Source organism: Microcaecilia unicolor, chromosome 10 (assembly GCF_901765095.1).
Source record: "Microcaecilia unicolor chromosome 10, aMicUni1.1, whole genome shotgun sequence".
NCBI lineage: Eukaryota > Metazoa > Chordata > Amphibia > Gymnophiona > Siphonopidae > Microcaecilia > Microcaecilia unicolor.
This window is the reverse complement of record NC_044040.1, coordinates 210,255,660-210,277,109: the sequence shown is the minus strand read 5'-3', so window position 1 is coordinate 210,277,109 and position 21,450 is coordinate 210,255,660. Positions and strand designations below refer to the sequence as shown.

Here is a 21,450-nt window from a genome sequence, read left to right as displayed (position 1 = left end):
GGTACCGACCATGGCCGGCCTGGGGAGGATAATATGGCGGCAACCTCGAGGCCCAAGGGTTCCACAGTGAGCTCGGCCTGGGTAGCTGAAGTCACCACGGAGGTAACCACAGTGATGGAAGTGCTGTTTGATAGGAGGCTCCAGCCCATTCACTCTAAACTGGTTCAAGTTCAAAGTTATCTGGAGGAACTCAATCAAGATTTTGTTTCCTATCAAGCCTGTACCAGCCTACTAGAGGATCACATGTCTGTGGTCAAGTTTCTGCAGGCCCAGCCCAGTATCAGAAGCAAGTGGCAGTGCTTGAAGATAAGTTAGAAGATCTGGAGAACCAGTCCAGGAGGAATCATCTCTGACTGGTAGGCCTACCTGAATCTATTCTTGATGCGGAACTGATTGGCTTTTTGGAGTTGTGGTTAAAACGAGAGGTGAAGGCCATCCTTCACGGTGAAATCCTGTTACACTAGCCATGTTCATAAAGCCAGGGATCGTGAAATTTTAAGTGTAGAGCGTCAATTGTACATGGAACGAAGGAGGTTTGGGGTTATCCATAGGGTGCTGGATAAATCTAAAGTGATAGCATCTGAAACTGCTCTCAACGAGCTGCTGCACCAGAGTGCTACTAAGTTCTTGGCCTATTATAAATATCGGCTCTATCGACATAGAAACAAGGGACGTCGGTTGTTGGCTAGATTGATTTCACAGCGGGAAGGGCAGTGTCAGATCCTTGCTTTAAATATATGTGAGGTATCAGAGTTACCAATGATGCTGATTTTATTTTTATTTTTGTTACATTTGTACCCTGCGCTTTTCCACTCATGGCAGGCTCAATGCGGTTTACATATTATATACAGGTACTTATTTGTACCTGGGGCAATGGAGGGTTAAGTGACTTGCCCAGAGTCACAAGGAGCTGCCTGTGCCTGATGTGGGACTCGAACTCAGTTCCACAGGACCAAAGTCCACCACTCTAACCACTAGGCCACTCCTCCACTGTTGCTACTATTTGAGATTCTACATGGAATGTTGCTATTCCACTAGCAACATTCCATGTAGAAGTCAGCCCTTGCAGATCACCAATGTGGCCGCGCAGGCTTCTGCAAGTCTGATGTCCTGCACGTACATGCAGGACGTCACACTCACAGAAACAGAAGCCTGCGCAGCCTTCTACATGGAATGTTGCTAGTGGAATAGCAACATTCCATGTAGAATCTCCAATAGTATCTATTTTATTTTTGTTACATTTGTACCCTGCGCTTTCCCACTCATGGCAGGCTCAATGCGGCTTACATGGGGCAATGGAGGGTTAAGTGACTTGCCCAGCTGCCTGTGCCTGAAGTGGGAATTGAACTCAGTTTCTCAGTTCCCCAGGACCAGAGTCCACCACCTTAACCACTAGGCCACTCCTCCACTATTTGTGCCGTTTTGCAACAGTATTATCAGCACCTTTAAGAACCCCCCCCCCCCCCCCCCAGATCAGGGATTAAATAGCCATATGTGCCTAGATAAACCTGTCTCTGCCAGCCCTAAAGCAGGTGGACAGAGATCTTTTGAATGCCCCTGTGAGGGCTGAGGGGATCTACTGGGTGATAAAGCCAAGCCCTTTACTGAAAGTGCCTGGTGCTGATGGCTTTAGAGCTGAATTTTACAAACTATTGATGGAGGACATCACGGTTTCCATTGCAAATATGATCAATCTTTTGGTTAAGGCAGAGGCAGTGCCACAATCTCTGAATGTGGCAAAAGTAGTGATTTTACCAAAGCCTGAGAGGGATCCCGCTCTCTCTCATATCACCCTATCTCTCTCTTGAACATGGGGACTAAATATGTCCAGCCATAATCATGGTACAGACCGTAAAAGTCTGCCCAGCACTGGCCTTGTTCTCCAGCTACTGAAGTTGAATCTGTCTAGCCACGATCAGCGCATTGACTGTAGAAGTCTGCCCAGCAATGGCTTCGCTTCCCAATTACTGGCGATGTCATCTAAAGCTTGTTTGGTTCCATACCTTCTATACAGGATTCCTTTGTGTTTATTCTACGCATTTTTGAATTCTGTTACCATTTTTATCTCCACACTGTGACTGTGGGCAAGTCACTTGACCCTCTATTGCTCCAGGTAAAAAATAATTACCCGTAAACCTCTTTGATTGTAACCACAGAAAGGCAGTATATCAAGTCTCTTCCCCAGTAGATAAAATATTTTCTCACTTATGCCTGGTAAAGAAGGAAACTTCTTTTGGAAAGCTTGCAGGGCTCAGTCCGACCCAATGTCGTGTTCCTTGGTTTTTACTCTCCCCCTTCCCTCTTCTAAAAAAAAAAATTGTTATTCCTGACTTGCCAGCTTGGGTTATCTATGTAGAGTATTACAGTAAATAGAAACTTGAGTAATCTTGCATTTATGAGAAACTCACCCTTCTGAGGTCAATTGTGGTTAAGATAATAGACAGGACAGTTATTATTATGATAGCGATAGAAAACTCAGTATAACCCTGGGACAGCCATAGTGCCAAACTTGCAGCTTGTATAATGTAAAATGGATTTAAAACCTGGAAGAAAGAAATACCAGAATTAGAAAAAGAGTCCAAATAACCAGTGCGTTTTCTGTAGCAAAAAAGATGCCGGTACTCAAATGCCAGTCCACCCTTCAGGAGTGGGATGATCACTAAGGGACCCACCCCATAATAGCCAGATCCCCTGCAACCAGCTCTATCATTAAAACTTGTAGTCCGTGGGTCAATTTTGGCAGACAATGGAAAAGGTTGCCGGTACTCAGTACCCCCAAGTACCCCCTCAAAAAAGCCCTACATATAACTGTAAACTAAATACAGGATTATCTTTACATGCAGGGGGGGGGGGGGGGAGAGAATTTTGAGGCTAACAGATATCCATAATGAATAGAAGGCAATTCTAGAACCTTCTGCATAAGTGCTTGCAAGCTAAGATCCTGCTAAAGTTGGATTTTAATACATAAGAAATGTTGACCCAATATTCAAAAGCACTAGTCCAGGAGGTGGCACCTACTACCCTTCATTTACTATGTTACTCTTTGGGGTTCTATATGGAATGTTGTTACTAATTGGGATTCCGGAATCTTGTAACTCTTTAGGATTCCAGAATCTTCAGAACTTTTAGTACAAGAACAGTGCTGAGCAGACTTCTACGGTCTGTGCCCTGAGAACGGCAGGGACAAATCAAACTCGGGTATACATATAAAGTATCACATACCATGTAAAATGAGTTTATCTTGTTGGGCAGACTGGATGGACCATACAGGTCTTTATCTGCTGTCATTTACTATGTTACTATGCTTTAAAATGAATTATCAAAACCTGCATCAGAATGTAAAAGTTTATAAACAAAATGGCAAAAAAATTAAATGCAATTTACCTCTTTAAAAAGTATCTTCCATATTGGGGTAACTTCAACGTCAATCGCATTAGACCCACATATTTCTCTCCTGTAGAGGATCATTTCACAATTATAATTCAGCAGAAATGTTTCCATCCCAGTACAATCTCCCCAGTTCATTGTGGTAATTCATTACTCACCTGTCTCCATCTGGAACTCAGATGACAACATGAGCACCGTCAACTAAAAACATTTATCTGAACTAAATTAGCAACACATTCGTACTCTACCAAGGATAATTACAATCAAAATACTTTAGCGAACCCTAATCCCTAGACTTTCATTTAATCAGAGGCAGTTTCTCTGGGTGGATACTAATTGTTTTAAGTTCACACCTTCTCTCACACTCACTCTGGTACATACGCACCAACGTTTCAAAAGGATCGGTGCTGATGGTGGTGGTGGTGGTGGTGGTGGTGGGGTCTACCAAGCAAAATGCCAAATTACCCTTTCCTAGAAACAATGAAGGATCTTGCTCGATGTTGGGGGTGCTCAGCACCCTTAGGCACCCACTGAGCTTGATCCTATGCCCTGACACTTTATATACTTTCTGCATATATGACAACCCATAATATCAGAGCAATCTTTCATCAACTGATTAATATTTAAATATCTAGTAAAACACGTATGTATTCTCAAAAGTCAAGCTGATACAAATTTCACATTATTATGATACAGTGTAACGGGACGACAAAAGGCTTTGGATGACTCAACAAACAAGCCATAGATGATGTATCCTTTCTGGACTAAGGGGCCTTTTACTAAGACGCGTAGGCACCTACGCGTGTACAACATGCGTCAAATTAGACCTACCGCCCGGCTACTGCATGCCCCAGGAGGTAATTCTAATTTCTACGTGTGTCTAAAATGTGCGGCAGAAAATAATTTCTAATTTCTACCACGTGGCGCTAACCGGGCAGTAATTGGCAGTGTACGCGTGCTGACCATTACCGCCCAGTTAATGTGTGAGATCTTACCGCTAAGTCAAATGGGTGGCGGTAAGGTCTCGGGTCCAAAATGGACATGTGCTGATTTTTATTTTGCCACATGTCCATTTTCGGCAAAAGGGGCCTTTTTTTGCAGGTGCGCTGAAAAATGGACCTGTGCGCTTCCGATACACACATCTACACCAGCGCAGGCCCCTAAATTTGTGACTAGCTTCTGAGAGCTGGATCTTTTTAGTAAAAGACTTTCTCAAGCTCAGATCACATCCATGGCTATAGATAGCGCATCGCATACACATCAAAAAAGCAAAACAGTTTTGACTGTCACTTATCCTTTCTATTCACCCCCAGCAGCTCACATTCTGTACCATTGCTGGATTGATTTGCGAGTGAACCCTCATGGCCTCCGTAGAGTTAAATAAGGAAACACAGAACACAAGAGACATCACATCTGAAAAAGGGTCCTGTGTGGTCTCAAAATCTCATATACTGCAGCAACCTTAATATTGGTTTGATTAACGTTATCACAGCCCACTGAGATTCCAGGCTTCTGACAAGAAAAGAGATGGGGTTTTGTAGACCGCTACTAAATGGACTTGGGAAAAATCCACAATTACGGGAATAACTTCTATAAAATGTTTGTACGTTTGGGAAGCTTGCCAGGTGCCCTTGACCTGGATTGGCCGCTGTCGGGGACAGGATGCTGGGCTCGATGGACCTTTGGTCTTTTCCCAGTATGGCATTACTTATGTACTCAGCAGTTGGATGAATGCATATAAATACATTTTATGCGTATTTTCAGCTATGCTAAGTGTTCCACTCAATATAAAACTACTCTTTCTCTTTTGTATTACAACCAGACAGAGATTGGATCCTTAAACAGTTTTTCCTCCATAGAGATCAGCTCTTTACAGTGGCGTAGGAAGGGGGGGGGGCGGTCCGCCCCGGGTGCACGCTGCTGGAGGGTGTCGGCTCCGCGCTGGTGCACTGCCCTCTCTGCCCCGGAACAGGTTACTTCCTGTTCCGGGACAGAGAGAGCAGTGAATCAGCGTGGAGCCGACACACCCCAGCAACGTGCAGTCGGGACGGATCGGACCTCCCGCACGTCCCTCGCCGCAGGTATGCGCTCTGGGGGGGGGTGCGCTTCAGCGGGAGGAGGGTGCGCCGTGCTGCACTCGGGGGGGGGGTGCGCAGTGGCGACCCGCCCCGGGTGTCAGCTCCCCTCGCTACGGCTCTGGCTCTTTATGAACTGTAAAATAAGAATGTTTCCGGATGTTTCTAAAGCGACCCAGAAAAGACGTAAAGAATTTCTTAAACTACCCCCCAAGGTTCGCCAATTGGGTGCACTTTTCTGGTTAAATTTTCCGTGTAAATGTGTAGTAAAACTGAATTCTGTTAAATATTCTAAACAATTTAATCTTTTTTTGGACTCTAAAATAGCCTTGTTACCTTCAGAACAGTCAAGACCAATCGTTACATCTACTCCACGAAATAGTTAGGAATCCTGGAACTCCCCCACCCCCCCCCCCCTTATCCCTAGTTTCCTAAGGAAAGAATTTCCTTTAAGTATTTCTTGGATGTTGTGACAGGCCTCCCATGTTGTGGACTATAGATGAATAAAACAATGGAAATATAGAAATATTTTCATTTTATATTATAAAACCACTAGTATAATTACTTTGATTCTTTTGTTTTTTCCGTTTATGACGTTACCTGTCAATATAAGATGGAAAATGTATAGAATTCTTTTTCTTTTTCTTGTAAATCATCTTTACTAAATCAAAATGTATCTTGAAATTATTGTAAAACTTTAAAACCATAAGTAATACCATAAGTAAGCAATCCATCTATTTACCAGTTCAACTAATCATTAACAACATTGACTCAGAAAATATGTCCTACCAACCTTCCTACCCTCCATGCTCTTCCCAACTTCTCCTTTATCGCCCCACCTCCTTACCTATCCCTATCCTTTCTCCCATACCTCTTCTATCCCATTTACTCCTTGTTCATTTGTCCCATCATATACCTCCTTTGTTGATTCTGATACTACAGATTGTACTCTCTTGTTACTATGTAAGCCGCATTGAGCCTGCGATGAGCGGGAAAGTATGGGTACAAATGTAATAAATAAATAAAACAAACAAACAAACCAAAAAAAAACTACTCTTGTTCTTTCTGCATTCAAACTTCAGTGTATACAGATTATTTAGGGTCCCTTTTACTAAGCTGCGTAGGTGCTAAAAGCTCCCAACATGTGTCAATTCTGAGTTACCGCCCGGCTATCATGTGGCCCAGGTGGTAATTTTGTTTTTTACGTGCATCCACTATGCGTGCCGGAAAATAATTTTTATTTTCCGGCATGCGGTGGAAACCGGGCAGTAATCGTCATTCTACGCGTGTAGACGATTACCACACGGTTAACGTGTGAGACCTTATTGCTAAGACAATGGGTGGCGGTAAGGTCTCAGACCCAAAATGGATGCATTAATTTTTATTTTGCTGCATGTCCATTGTCTGCAAAAATGTTTTTAAAAAGGCCTCTTTTACAGGTGCGCTGAAAAATGGATCTGCGTGCACCCAAAACAGGCGCCTACAATAGTGAAGTCCATTTTTCAGCACACCTTAGTGAAAGGACCCCTTAGACAGCAGGTGAATTTCTCTGCTCTTGGTAACCCTACAGCCCCCTCCCCTCCCCCCCAATTGTTTTTAATCCCATCTTAATTCATTTTGGCCATATACCAACTTGTCTGGCCAACGCTGATCCGTTGTCCTTGCTCACAATAATAATTTAAAAAAAGTCACTATGCATCTCACAGCCAAAACCAGTTTTATAAGGGCTTTTGAATTCTGCCTTCAGTATTGTCTACCTTATATCCTGTTCTTCACGAGTCAGGCCAGATCCATACTTGGAGTATATATCTGAACAAGAATTACTGTCTTCCAGTGCTCTGAAATGATACAAATGATACCACATTTTTAATGTGATAAAAAAGACTCTTTTTGGTTGAAAACTGTCTTTCAGATGGTTATCAGACCGCAAATTAGTGGTAAATCTAGAGAAAACAACAATCGGATTACAGGTAAGCTTCCTCAGCCACAGATATCTACTACTACTTAGCATTTCTATAGCGCTGCCAGGGTTACGCAGCGCTGTACAAGTTTAACACGGGGAAGGACCGTCCCTGCTCAAAAGAGCTTACAATCTAAAGGTTACAAACTATGTAGTCAGTGTAGGTATCAAGAGTGGGGAAGGTGGTTATGCGCCAAAAGCAAGGGAGAAGAGATGGGTTTTGAGTAAGGACTTGAAGATGGGCAGGGAGGGCGCATGACGTATGGGCTCGGGAAGGCTGTTCCAGGCATATGGTGATGCGAGGCAGAAGGGGCGGAGTCTGGAGTTAGCGGTGGTGGAGAAGGGTACAGATAGGAGTGATTTGTCCTGAGAGCGGAGGTTACGGGTGGGAACATACGTATGCTCCCACGGATATCACTCCGTTGTTTGAAACTTCTCAATCCAGTTACTTCATTTCGGTATCTGGGTATCATTATTGACTCTGGACTTTCATTTCAAAAACACATTTCTAATGTCTTAGCCTCTGATATTCAACATATGAACAGCCGGTTATCTTCTAACTGGCCAACAATAAACCACATATTCAATGCCAGTCACCAGGAGTGGCCTAGTGGTTAGGGTGGGGGACTTTGGTCCTGAGGAACTGAGTTCGGTTCCCACTTCAGGCACAGGCAGCTCCTTGTGACTCTGGGCAAGCCACTTAACCCTCCATTGCCCCATGTAAGCTGCATTGAGCCTGCCATGAGTGGGAAAGCGCAGGGTACAAATGTAACAAAAATAAAATAGATACTATGGGAGATTCTACATGGAATGTTGCTACTATTGGAGATTCTACATGGAATGTTGCTATTCCACTAGCAACATTACATGTAGAAGGCTGCACAGGCTTCTGTTTCTGTAAGTCTGACGTCCTGCACGTACGTGCAGGACGTCAGACTCACAGAAGCAGAAGCCTGCGCGGCCACATTGGTGATCTGCAAGGGCCGATTTCTACATGGAATGTTGGAATAGCAACATTCCATGTAGAATCTCAAATAGTAGCAACAGTGGAGGAGTGGCCTAGTGGTTAGGGTGGTGGACTTTGATCCTGGGGAACTGAGGAACTGAGTTCGATTCCCACTTCAGGCACAGGCAGCTCCTTGTGACTCTGGGCAAGTCACTTAACCCTCCATTGCCCCATGTAAGCCGCATTGAGCCTGCCATGAGTGGGAAAGTGCGGGGTACAAATGTAACCAAAAAAAAAAAAACAGGCTGGCATTGAGTATCCAGGTTCAGCGGTGACCATGGGAGTTAGCCGGGCTAACTCCCATGGTCACCGCTGAACCTGGATACTCAATGCCAGCCTAAATATCAACCCCCTAAAGTCTGTTTTTTTAGCGTTGAGATGTATTCGTTCCCGCTGTAGTAACTTGGATAGGACAGCATTACATTCATCTCGTACTGTCACTCCATCTATGCCGCAAGGTCAGGTTAAAAGGCACCAAACCCTACAGAATGCTGCAGCACAGTTGTTATGTATTGCCAGTGTGTTTATTCTAGCAAAAAAGGGGCCGGTACTCAAATGCTAGCCACTCTTCAGGGGTGGGGTGATCACTGAGGGACCCCACCCCACAATAGCCAGGCCCCCTGCAACCAGTCACAGAATCTATGACAAGGCAGAATTGGTGTGTAGAGCCTGAGCTCTTTCATTAAAACTTGGGGTCCATGGATCAGTTTTAACAGGCAATGGAAAAGGTGCCGGTACTCAGTACCCCCAAGTACCCCCTCAAAAAAAAAGCCCTGTGTATTGCAAGAAAATCCGATTGGGCCTCACCTTTTTTATTTCAGTCGCATTGGTTCCCAGTCCACATCAGGTACCAGTTTACGATACTGTGTCTGACACACAAGGCATATTATTCTGGTATCTCTCCTTATTTGTTCAATTGTGTGATCCCCTACACACCCACACGCTCGCTACACTCCCTAGATTGGCATCATCTAGTATTATCTTCACCTGGGAGAGCTCGGGAATCCACAAGGAACTGAACTTTCTTTTTCCTAGCTCCATGCTTTTGGAATAACTTCCTTCCTTTACTGTGTTTAGAACAGTCGTTTACTAAAACTAAAGCTTCCCTTAAAATTTATTTTTTGGAGACCGTTTATAATCATATACTTTAATGGTGTCCACCCACATGCTACTATTTTGTTTTTTGTCTCTTTCTCTTATGAATTCTCTGCTGTCAAGTACTTGGTATGAATTGGTTGTCTCTATCCTATGAATGTGGAGTAATGTTTCTGTTTTGAATGTATTTTTAATTGTGAACTGCGTTGGCGTGCTGGACAGATTAGGCAATGTATCAAATTTGCATAAGAAACATAAACATGCAAAGCTTCATACAACTCTGGCCACCTTTCCGGGCAAACTGGATAGGCCATGCTGGCCTTTATCTGCCGTCGTTTACTATATTCCTATGTTACCCTGCAGCTTAAACTTACCCAATGTTTCGGAACTGTTTCTCCGAGCTCAACCAAATGTATTTGATTTTCTGCACCCAGATGTATCTCACCTGTGAAAACAAGCTGAAATTGAAAACTGTCCCTGTATGTAGGCGCAACCCAAATCAAGACTTATGCATCTAAATAAGTCCATAAGTACATATAAGTACCTAAGTACATAAATATTGCCATACCGGGACTGACCAAAGGTCCATCAAGCCCAGCATCCTGTTTCCAACAGTGGCCGATCCAGGTCACAAGTACCTGGCAGAAACCCAAATAGTAGCAACATTCCATGCAGAACCCCAAAGAGTAGCAACATTCCATGCAGAACCCCAAAGAGTAGCAAGACTCCGGAATTCTAAAGAATAACAAAGTTCCATGCAGAATTTCAAACAGCAGAAACATTCCATGTGGAACCCCAAAGGGGGTAGCAAGATTCCATTCAGAATCCCAAGTACAAAAGCGTTGCCATACTGGGACAGACCAAAGGTCCATCAAGTCCAGTGTATTGTTTCCAACAGTAGCCAATCCAGGTCACAAGTACCTGACGAGATCCCCAAAAAGTACAAAACATTTTATGCTGCTTATCCCAGAAATAAGCGGTGGATTTTCCCCAAGTCCATTTTAATAATGGTCTGTGGACCTTTCCTTTAGGAAGCCGTCCAAACCTTTTTTAAACCCCCACTACACATGGAGCAGTGGTTACAACTGGGGATGTATAGCCGGAAAATAATTGGTTTGTGTCATTTTCCCCACGTTTATGGGAATGTTCATTTTCTTCTGGGACTTTTGGACATTTTTTCATTATGGCAGCAATGTTGTCAAGGGTGTTACTCTCTTCCCAAAGCATGTTTCGCTATTTGCAAAGATAGCAAACACCCAATGTACTTTTTTTTCCCCAAATTTGCCTGATTATTCAAGAAAAGGCAGAGATGCACATTTGAGCTAGAGGGGAAAAGTATTTTTTTATTTATTTATTTATTTATAATTTCACATAATTACAAGATACACTTGTTAAAGAAAATTCGGAATTGAAATATCAATCAAAAGAAATTACAATAATATTTCTCATATCAGTAGAAACAATATTTTCCTATCTTAGACCACCAACAGTTAGGGGGGAGTCAAAGAACTTGAGGAGAACAAAAACAAAATATTTTTCTTATTTAGGCAATAGGACCTAGACCGCCCCACAGGTAGTCAATACTTCATTATTTCCCTTAGTCCAAGAGGTCATTTGACAATCTTCTTTGATCCGATAAAGCTTTTCAATTATTCAGGTTCATAGAAAACGTACTTATTATCCAAGTATTTGATTAGACATTTACATGGATAGGCTAGCAAAAAGCTAGCTCCCAAAGCTTTAACTTCATCTCTCAGTAACAGAAACTCTCTTCTTTTTTCCTGAGTAAATCTAGTGACGTCTGGGTAGATCCACAAGCGAGATCCCAAAAAAGTTTTTTGAGCATTTTTAAAGTATAGTTTCATAATTAAATTAAGGTCTTGCTCAAAAACCAGAGAAACTAGCAAAGTTGAACGGGTGTGAATTTCAGGCAATGAATTTTCAAGAAAAGCTGTTAAATTTTGTAATCCATCCTCTTGCATTCCCTGTGCTTCTGATTTTCTCCTTTGTTCCTCCATTTTCTTCTGTGGAATTGGAAGGTAATATATTTTATTTATAGGAGGAATCATCTCGGGGGAACAATTGAGAACCTCAGTGAGATATTTCTTAAATAGTTCTAGACCACTCAGTTCAACCATTTTTGGGAAATTTAATACTCTCAGGTTAAGTCTCCTATTATAATTCTCCAGCTGGTTTATTTTACTATGAGTAAAGGTTTTATCCTTTATCAAGGAGAGAGTTGTATTTTTATAGAAGAAATTTCTTGTTGAAATATATCATTCTGTTTAATAGTATCTTGTTTAATTTTTTCAAGAGAATCTTGCAAAGAATCTACTTTAGTCACTAGAGAAGCTGTATCAGCTGCTGCCTTTAGAACTGTTTGATTCAAAGTTTTTAACATTGCCCATATGGCCTCGAGGGTTACCTCCGTGCGAGCTTCTTGCTCTTGTTGTTGAAAACCTCTCCCGCTCGCTGCCTCCGCAGTGCCAGCCGCCGAATAATCCTCAACGTCAACTTCGGACGTTGTTGGAGATTCCACCGCGTCTCGGTAGTTCGCGGGACATGGAGGTGGGGAAATATCCGGTGAGGATAGAGTGATGGTATCCTGTTCCAGGGAAGCCGTCGCTCCTCCGACCCCTTCCGCTGCGGAACTCCTCACCGCTATCACCCGTGGCGTGCTTGTGGCGAAAGCGTCGAGGGTCGACTGGACCGATCGAGTGGTCGTCGCTGCGGGTGGTAAGCTCTTGACCACCCCTTCCCTTTTAGTATGGGGCATTTTAGTTGAAGAAATCTTGTTTTTAAATCAGAAAAGGAGAAAGGTCCAGGGAGACTCGACGAACGCTCTCAAGCTGCGTCCGCCATCTTGAAACTCCCCCCACAAACGAGACTGGGGGGAAAAGTATTTTATTCTGAAACTGTTTTGTGATACTAAAAAGTAGAGGAGTGTGGTAGCCATGTTAGTCCACTCTTAAGGTTATCAATAGAAATCAAACAAAATAAAACATGGAAAAGAAAATAAGATGATACCTTTTTTTATTGGACATAACTTAATACATTTCTTGATTAGCCTTCGAAGGTTGCCCTTCTTCTACATGGAATCTTGCTAGTCTTTGAGATTCTACATGGAATGTTGCTACTCTTTGGGTTTCTACATGTTAAATAGAGAGGTGTGGTAGCCTTGTTAGTCCACTCTTAAGGTTATCAATAGAAATCAAACAAAATGACACATTGAAAAGAAAATAAGATGATACCTTTTTTATTGGACATAACTTAATACATTTCTTGATTAGCTTTCGAAGGTCGCCCTACTTTCTCAGATCGGAAATAAGCAAATGTGCTAGCTGACAGTGTATATAAGTGAAAACATTCAAGCATTACCCTGTCAGACTGTCATAGTAATGGTTGAATGTTTTCACTTATATACACTGTCAGCTAGCACATTTGCTTATTTCCGATCTGACGAAGAAGGGCAACCTTCGAAAGCTAATCAAGAAATGTATTAAGTTATGTCCAATAAAAAAGGTATCATCTTATTTTCTTTTCCATGTTTTATTTTGTTTGATTTCTATTGATACTGAAAAGAAACACGATGTAGCAGATCTCTTCAAGAAGGCATACCATAAACATCCATCTTTAAACACTAAATAATAACATTATACACGATCTATACAAAACCGAACTCTTATCACATGACTGATTAATCTCCTTGCTATGAATAATCAAGCACTACCACCCTAGACCTTATACCGAATAGGATCTCTCTATAGTCGATGACCTAATATATGTTATAATTCAACTTATTACTCAGGATCCTTCATGCCATACCATAATGTATTCTTTTTTTACTATGTATATATATATACCAAGAGCTGTTCCTTATATGTTATGTTCCATGAATGTACCATGTATGTCACAATGTATGTTCACACCTTAACGCAATATCACTTGTAACTGTTAACCGGAAATGGCAACCACCATGACGGCAACTGTAAGCCACATTGAGCCTGCAAATTGGTGGGAAAATGTGGGATACAAATGCTACAAATAAATAAATAAAATAAAATTTAAGAGAGATAAACCTGATTGCTAACATTAATCCGCAATGGGAGGACATATTTCTTTTTACTATTTTATATATTTTTTTATTCATTGAATTTATTTTAACTTTTAAGCTATTTTTAGTAGGGTGTGGCATCAAATTTAGCAAATAAATAAATAGTGTATATTATAATACTGCACTGCAGGGATGCAATTTGATTGGTAGAACATTATTTGTGTTTAATAATCCCTAAATTGAATCCTCCTGCACCAGGTTGAACACCGCCCATAAGCACATTAAAGACTGAGAGGAGTTGCTGTGATTGCCAAGTCTCAAGACTTTTTTTTATTTGGTGACTCACTGCCAGGAAGGAAGTGTTATAGGCAGCAGCGAAAACAGCTTTAATCCCCCTCCACATATTTGGGGAAAAAATGGTTAGAACAAATGACTAATTTAAGCGAGGGTTGAGGCTGGGCCTGTGAAATAACACAGCTGGACAAAGGGATATAAATAAAAACAAAGTGTTTATTTAATTGAATCCTGAGCCTGTTACGTCACAGGGCCAGGAAGACAAGGTAAAACGCCTCCGTAGTTCAATTAGCACAGTCTTAAGCAGGCTCTGGCTGGCAAACCCAAAGCACAGTCTGTGACTGGTGGGGCTGCCACGCCCCAAACACAGCCTGTAAGTCCTGCTTGGTTCTTCTCCGAGTTCTGGCTCCCGCCTCCAGCAAGGCTCGCAAGGCTCAGGCAGGAAACAAAAGTGGCTTACCTCAGCCAGGTCACAATCATTAAATGTCTGTTCTAGTGGTAAATGCTGGGGCTTTGATTCTGCCTTCCCTGGGCCTCCTTAACCTCAGTCTGGCCCTGTCTTTAATACTTCCTGGTTCCGACTCCACCCTTCCCGGCTCACTTCCTCCTGGGGCGTGACTAGTGGTTTTAAGGTGGCTCAGTTGGTCTGAGGGACTATTCTTAAGAGTGAGGACCAGTTCTTCTATAAACCCCCTCACAAGCCCGTTGGTGTTTACTAAACTGTGTTAAGCGCTAATGCATGCTCAATGTGGGACAAACAGTGGCGTAGCTACCTGGGGCCACGGGGGCCTGGGCCCCCGCGGATTTGGCCCTGGTCCCCCCTGCCGACGACCCTCTTGACCCCCTCTCCCGTCGCCAACCCTCCCCCGCCGCCGCAGCCTCCGTCGCCGTGGGCTACCTTTCCTGGCGGGAGACCCCAACCCCCGCCAGCCGAGGTCCTCTTATTCCGGCGCAAGGCTTCATTCTGTTTCTGAGTCTGACATCAATGTGCAGGACATCACACTCAGAAACAGAACAAAGCCTTGTGCCGGAAGAAGAGGACCTCGGCTGGCGGGGATTGGGGTCCCCTGCCAGCAAAGGTAGGCGGTGGGGGAGGGTTGGCAGCGGGAGGGGGAGTCGAGAGGATCGTCGGCAGGGGGGGGGTCAAAGTTGTTGTTGTTGGTGGCAGTGGTGGTGGCAGCAATGGTGGGGGGGGGGGGTCGGCGGCGCCGGGGGGGGGGGCTAAAATGTGCTCCCTCACCTCGGGCTCTGGACCCCCCTCCCGCCGAATTCTGGCTATGCCCCTGGGGACAAAATGCCTAATGCAGGATGGTTAAAGCATCCTGTGTTATGTTTTGGAATTAGTGTGAAGTAATTGCCTGCTATGTTTAAAAAAGTGTATTTTATCTTTGGCAGAGGCCATGTCGTTGGCATGGAAGTGCAAACTACTTAGCTCGCTGACATCGTGTGCTAACCGCTGGATTCTATAAACGGCAACTAAAGCTGTGCATGCAAATCAGCGCATATAGCAATAACTGAATTATTGCTGTGGACATCTGTAAGGTACACCAGGGAGGGACGGGGTTCAGTGATGGGTGGGCAGATGCCAGGATGCCACGGAGGAGGAGAGGTGTTGATGTGGGGTGCTGCCACTGTGTGGGCCTGAGCCAAGAATGGGTGGGCCTAGGTGGCGGTAAGGGCTCCCGCACTAACCCGGCAGTAACCAGGCAGCATACAGCACTGCCCGATTACGGCCGGGTACGCCCCGGATATGACAGTGCGCTAGGGATGGGAAGTACCGCTGGGCTGCTGCAGTAGTCCAGCGGTAGTGAGTGGTAAGCCCACATTGGGCTTATCACCGCTTATTAGAAGGGGCCCCAAATGTACCACGGAATGAGATACAGTTGGGCACATAAATGATTCTGTTCTCTAACTTTATGTCTGATTTATGGGAACACCCCTGACCCGCTTTTCCAAAGATCTGTGTTACCAAAATTATCGATATTTCTTCAAGATTATTTAAAAACAGGGAAAAGGACCTCAGCAACCTTTTTCAGACAATATACATTCTTATCTGCTCAAACCTTAGGATCCTTTTGTCATCCATCGGTCCTCAAAAGCCCCACAAAATCATTTTAATGTAGTTTATCAAATTTTTTAGCAATTAAAAAACTATGCAATACAAAAAAAAAAGACATCTTTTTAGGCACCAAATTCCAACGGGACCCATTTCACCATCATCAACGGCTTCCTCAGGGGTTATTTCATAGCAAAATAGTGTAATTTCACACACCGTTAATGCACTTTAATCTTCATTGTACTGGCTTAATTTATCAAAGTTACAGCATAGCCTACTCTCACCCCTAACCTGCCCATTCCCCTCTCATGGTCATGTCCCCGAGTTGTGCACTGTAAAATTTAGGTACATATTTTATACAACAGGGTACAAGCAGTCAGATCTGTGCGTAAACTCAAATGACTGACAATTAACACCATTAATTGATTGTTAATGACTCATTAACTAGTTTACGCATGATCTGGGACCTGCTCCCAATTTTGGGCAACCTATATAGAATCGGGAGATTATTTATTGGCATGGTTACATTGTTAGACACCAACTTACTTTCAGTTCTGGCCTCATAATCGCTCTGTTTATAATCGAGTTCTCATCGGCAGTGATCGGAAGATTGGGTTTGTCAACCACAGAGTTCGTCAGTTTAGACAGATGGATCCAATTCACCTTCTTCTTGCAGCACTGTTTAAATTGATCCTACAGAAATCAAATAGAAAGGCAGAGAACAGGCAAGAAATATACATGTTTTTGTAATGTTAAGAGGCATTTGTGAAACAGTTTAACCACTAGTTGTATACACACAAAGCAATGGTGTTAATCACCATCTGATCATGTGTGCACGTTTCATAAATATTCATAATTCAACTACCTTAAAAGTCAAAAGAAATCTGGAAAAGTGCAAGTACATTTTTGGATGACTAACTATGGCTTTGTAAATCTCTAACCCGCCAAAGTTATTCATTTTAACAAATGGCATGGCCAGGGACTTTTTCGGACTGAGGGGTTCTTTTACTAAGCCATGGTAAAAAGTGGCCTGCAGTAGTGTAAGCGCATCTTTTTTGCGTGCACTGGGTCATTTTTATCGCATCTAGGAAAAAGGGCCTTTTTTTAAGGGGCCGGAAGATGGATGTGCGCTAAAATTGAAACTAGTGTGCGTCCATTTTTGGCCTGAGACTTTACCACCAACCACTGACCTAGCGGTAAGGTCTCATGCACTACCCATGTGGTAAGCATGCAGCATGCGCCAACTGCTGTCTACTGTGGGTAAACGGCCCGCGGTAGAAAATAGAATATTTCTACTGCGGGATTCGGCGCTTGCCAAATTCAGAAATGCTGCCCGGCTCACGTGCTAGCTGGGCGGTCATGCCGATTTGGTGTGCGCTGTACCTTCGTAGACCTTCCCACGCCTTTGTAAAAGGGCCACTCAGTGAATAAGTTATCCTTTTAAGCAGCCGGCATTGACTTGAAATGGATGATTGTATCTGAATTTTCAGAAATTCAACTTAAACATAGAAACATGACGGCAGATAAAGGCCATATGGCCCATCACTTAACCAAGGATGAAATAGGAGACCCAATGAGAAGTCAATCAAATGATTATTAATGCTACTACAAAAAAAACCAAAAAGAGCAGAAGTAGCCCCTCACAACTTTCCTTGTCATTGTTGACACACTCTTTTATTGATGTACTTTGTATCTCAGCATTTTTTATCCTGTTACTATTTGGCTGATTCTTTGTCTCATCACCTGTAATCCATCATTTGTGGCTGAACGTTATTGAGTCCTGAAGCAGGCGCCAAAATGCAGGACTGCGTTGAGTCATTTTAGCTATTATTTATTGAATAACCCACGTGCCTTGGAACCGCATTAGACTACCCCTTTCTTTTGTTGTATTAAAACCCAATGCCCATCGTGGCCATGTTTCACCAATTAGGGCTTCATCAGGGGGAAAAGTACAACAAATGGATGAGAAACTACAAACTTGTCACACCCACTTTTAGTGATCAAAAACCTTCCTAGAAATGAAAATCTTCCTGCTGCATCCCTGTTGATAAGATAAATACTCAAGAACATTCCAGAATCAGATACTCACAGTGGTTCTGAGCAGTACAGTGTCAGCTTCTTCCAAAGAGCAGGGGACACAGTTTGCCCGCACGTCCCACTCTGGTTTCCAGTAGAAGAGAAGCAGAAGAAACCCAAGGGACAAGATGGAACCAGCAATGCACAAGGCTCTCCGACATCCGTGGGTTCTGTACCCAAATATCTCCTGCAGAGCAAAAGAAATTACACTGAGGAATAAACAAAATAACATGTTCCTCACTATAACACGTCATCAACATGATTTGTAAGTTCAACTGACCAAACAAAAACTAACAGCTTTAGCTTACAAAAGCCCTGTTGGATCTGGGAGTGAATTGCAAGAGCGGATGATGGCTCCTGCATTCTTAAAGTTCAAAACCTGCTCTCCCACTGTCTCCCTGTTTGAATTTGGACAAGTTGGGTCTTCTCCCCATGCTTGAGTTTACTCAGCTGTGATTGAATAATAACAACATTCTTCTTTCTTCTTGTTAGAAGAAGTCACACAGATTAGACATCAAAACTAATGAGACTTTCTATATCCCATGTTTCTTGAACGTTACATTATAGGTGCTTAATTTAGAAACACTAGTGCGGTTTTAGCTGTGCATAAATCAGCATTTACAGGTTTATATTGCATAAATGTCTAAATCCCAATTTCAGAAAAGCAGGGTATTTATTTATTAGGATTTATTTACCACCTTTTTGAAGTAATTCACTCAAGGCGGTGTACAGTAAGAATAGATCAAACATGAGCAATAGGCAATTACAGCGGTAAAAATATTCAAATAACAATACAAGGTATGGCACAGTCAGCGGCGTAGCGAGGCCGGCTGACACCCGGGGCAGGTCGCCGCTGCGCACCCCCCCCGGAGTACATCATTACCGCTGGCGCTTCGCCCCACCGAGTGCATGTTGTCTCTGGGAGCTGCGTCGGCTCCGTTGGTTCCCTGCTCTCTCTGCCCCGGAACAGGAAGTAACCTGTTCCGGGGCAGAGAGAGCAGGTAACCAGCGGCGCCAACACCCCCCCAGCGCGTGCACCCGGGGCGGACCGCCCCACCGCCCCCCCCCCTTCCTACGCCACTGGGCATAGTTTACTACTTATGTCAACACATTTTAATTGATTAGTGAAGGGTCAAACAAAGATGGAACATATAGATAGGTAAAAGAGTAAGAAGAGTTAGAAAGTAAGGTGACTTATTTAAAGAAAGTTGCACATGAGATCAGAGAGATGGTTAACTATTATCTCAGCTAGGGTAGGAGTGGATATACATGTCTAAAACTGAAAAAACATGCTTTTGACAAGAGGACGTGGTCTGGGAATGTTTTGGGTGGTACTGGGCAGACTTCCAAGGTCTATGCCCTGAAAATGGCAAGGATAAATCAAGGAACTTAGAATATAAACTATACCAACGAACAAGGGAGAGAACCCTAAAAAATAGTCCAAGTCTATAGAAATATATATCAAGAGTTTTCCTATAGGGTCCGACTTCAAAATATAATGGAAATACAAGGAGGAAAAAGAGTCTTCCTTCTCTGTGAAGAAAGAGACGACGCTCCTCTAATATTTTTGACCGGTAGACCCTGAAGCAGGCAAACGAAACGTTGGCCATCGTCGGTCACTGTTTGATTTTTATGCGGGAGGAAGGGAGAGGGAGAACCACACAAGCTAAGTACATTTTTTGAATACAGCAACACTATTTAAAAAGATTCTTTTGGTTAAAATGTGTAAATGCTTAAGTTAATTATTACTGAACAGGTACTATTCATATATTGGCACTAATACTATAACATCTGATATGCATGCATACTTCATACGTATATATATATATATATATATATATATATATATATATATATATATATATAGTCGGAGTACATTGACCTTTTTGTTAACTGTTATTGTCATTGGTACTAAATTTCTAATATGTTATAAAATCAATAAAAACTGATTGAACAAAAAAAATGTATAAATGCTGTTAGAAAGGACAAGGAGGTTTTTTTGTGCCCATGATGAAGCAGTCCTGCTCCCATGGCAGAGTGTAGCCGGGAGCTTTTTGAGGCTTATGTAGAATTACCCAGAATGATGATCGAACAATGAATTTATGTGAAGGGAAGGGAAATCTTGCCTCACCAGTTCTTTGAAGGGGACATTTCTTTGAAGGGGTGAACAAACGTGTGGATAAAGGTGAGCCAGTTGATATTGTTTATCTGGGTTTTCAGAAGGCGTTTGACAGAGTACCTCATGAAAGACTCCAGAGGAAATTGGAGAGTCATGGGATAGGAGGTAGTGTCCTATTGTGGATTAAAAACTGGTTAAAAGATAGAAAACAGAGAGTAGGGTTAAATGGTCAGTATTCTCAATGGAGAAGGGTAGTTAGTGGGGTTCCCCAGGGGTCTGTGCTGGGACCGCTGCTTTTTAACATATTTATAAATGACCTAGAGATGGGAGTAACTAATGAGGTAATTACATTTGCTGATGACACAAAGTTATTCAAAGTCGTTAAATCACGGGAGGATTGTGAAAAATTACAAGAGATCCTTACAAGACTGGGAGACTGGGCGTCAAAATGGCAGAGAACATTTAATGTGAGCAAGTGCAAAGTGTTGCATGTGGGAAAGAGGAACCCGAATTATAGCTACGTCATGGAAGGTTCCATGTTAGGAGTCATGGACCAAGAAAGGGATCTAGGTGTCGTCGTTGATGATATGTTGAAACCTTCTGCTCAGTGTGCTGCTACGGCTAAGAAAGCAAATAGAATGTTAGGTATTATTAGGAAAGGAATGGAAAACAAAAATGAGGATGTTATAATGCCTTTGTATTGCTCCATGATGCGACCGCACTTCGAATATTGCGTTAAATTCTGGTTGCCGCATCTCAAAAAAGATATAGTGGAATTAGAAAAGGTGAAGAGAAGGGCGACGAAAATGATAAAGGAGATGGGACGACTTCCCTATGAGGAAAGGCTAAAGCGGCTAGGGCTCTTCAGCTAGGAGAAAAGGCGGCTGAGGGGAGATATGATAGAGGTCTATAAAATAATGAGTGGAGTTGAATGGGTAGATGTGAAGCATCTGTTTACGCTTTCCAAAAATACCAGGACTAGGGGGCATGCGATGAAGCTACAATGTAGTAAATTTAAAACGAATCGGAGAAACTTTCTTCACTCAATGTGTAATTAAACTCTGGAATTCGTTGCCAGAGAATGTGGTAAATGCGGTTATCTTAGCGGAGTTTAAAAAAGGTTTGGACGGCGTCCTAAAGGAAAAGTCCATAGACCGTTATTAAATGGACTTGGGGAAAATCCACTATTTTTGGGATAAGCAGTATAGAATGTTTTGTACTTTTTTGGGATCTTGCCAGGTATTTGTGACCTGGATTGGCCACTGTTGGAAACAGGATGCTGGGCTCGATGGACCTTTGGTCTTTCCCAGTATGGCAATACTTATGTA

General features: G+C 42.9%; 1 protein-coding gene across 1 annotated transcript in view; it reads right to left on the bottom strand.

The window, feature by feature from the left end:
- LOC115478384 (probable cation-transporting ATPase 13A4) overlaps positions 1-18,366 on the bottom strand; it is an 87,578-nt gene extending 69,212 nt beyond the window's left edge. The window contains exons 1-7 of the mRNA XM_030215682.1: positions 18,299-18,366; positions 18,017-18,212; positions 16,474-16,620; positions 9,898-9,968; positions 7,220-7,300; positions 3,385-3,454; positions 2,409-2,543 (exon numbers count right to left, since the gene is read on the bottom strand). Of these exons, the coding sequence (XP_030071542.1) occupies positions 2,409-2,543; positions 3,385-3,454; positions 7,220-7,300; positions 9,898-9,968; positions 16,474-16,620; positions 18,017-18,212; positions 18,299-18,366 (768 nt within the window). The remainder of the gene's footprint in view (positions 1-2,408; positions 2,544-3,384; positions 3,455-7,219; positions 7,301-9,897; positions 9,969-16,473; positions 16,621-18,016; positions 18,213-18,298) is intronic.
- Positions 18,367-21,450: the final 3,084 nt, after the last annotated feature.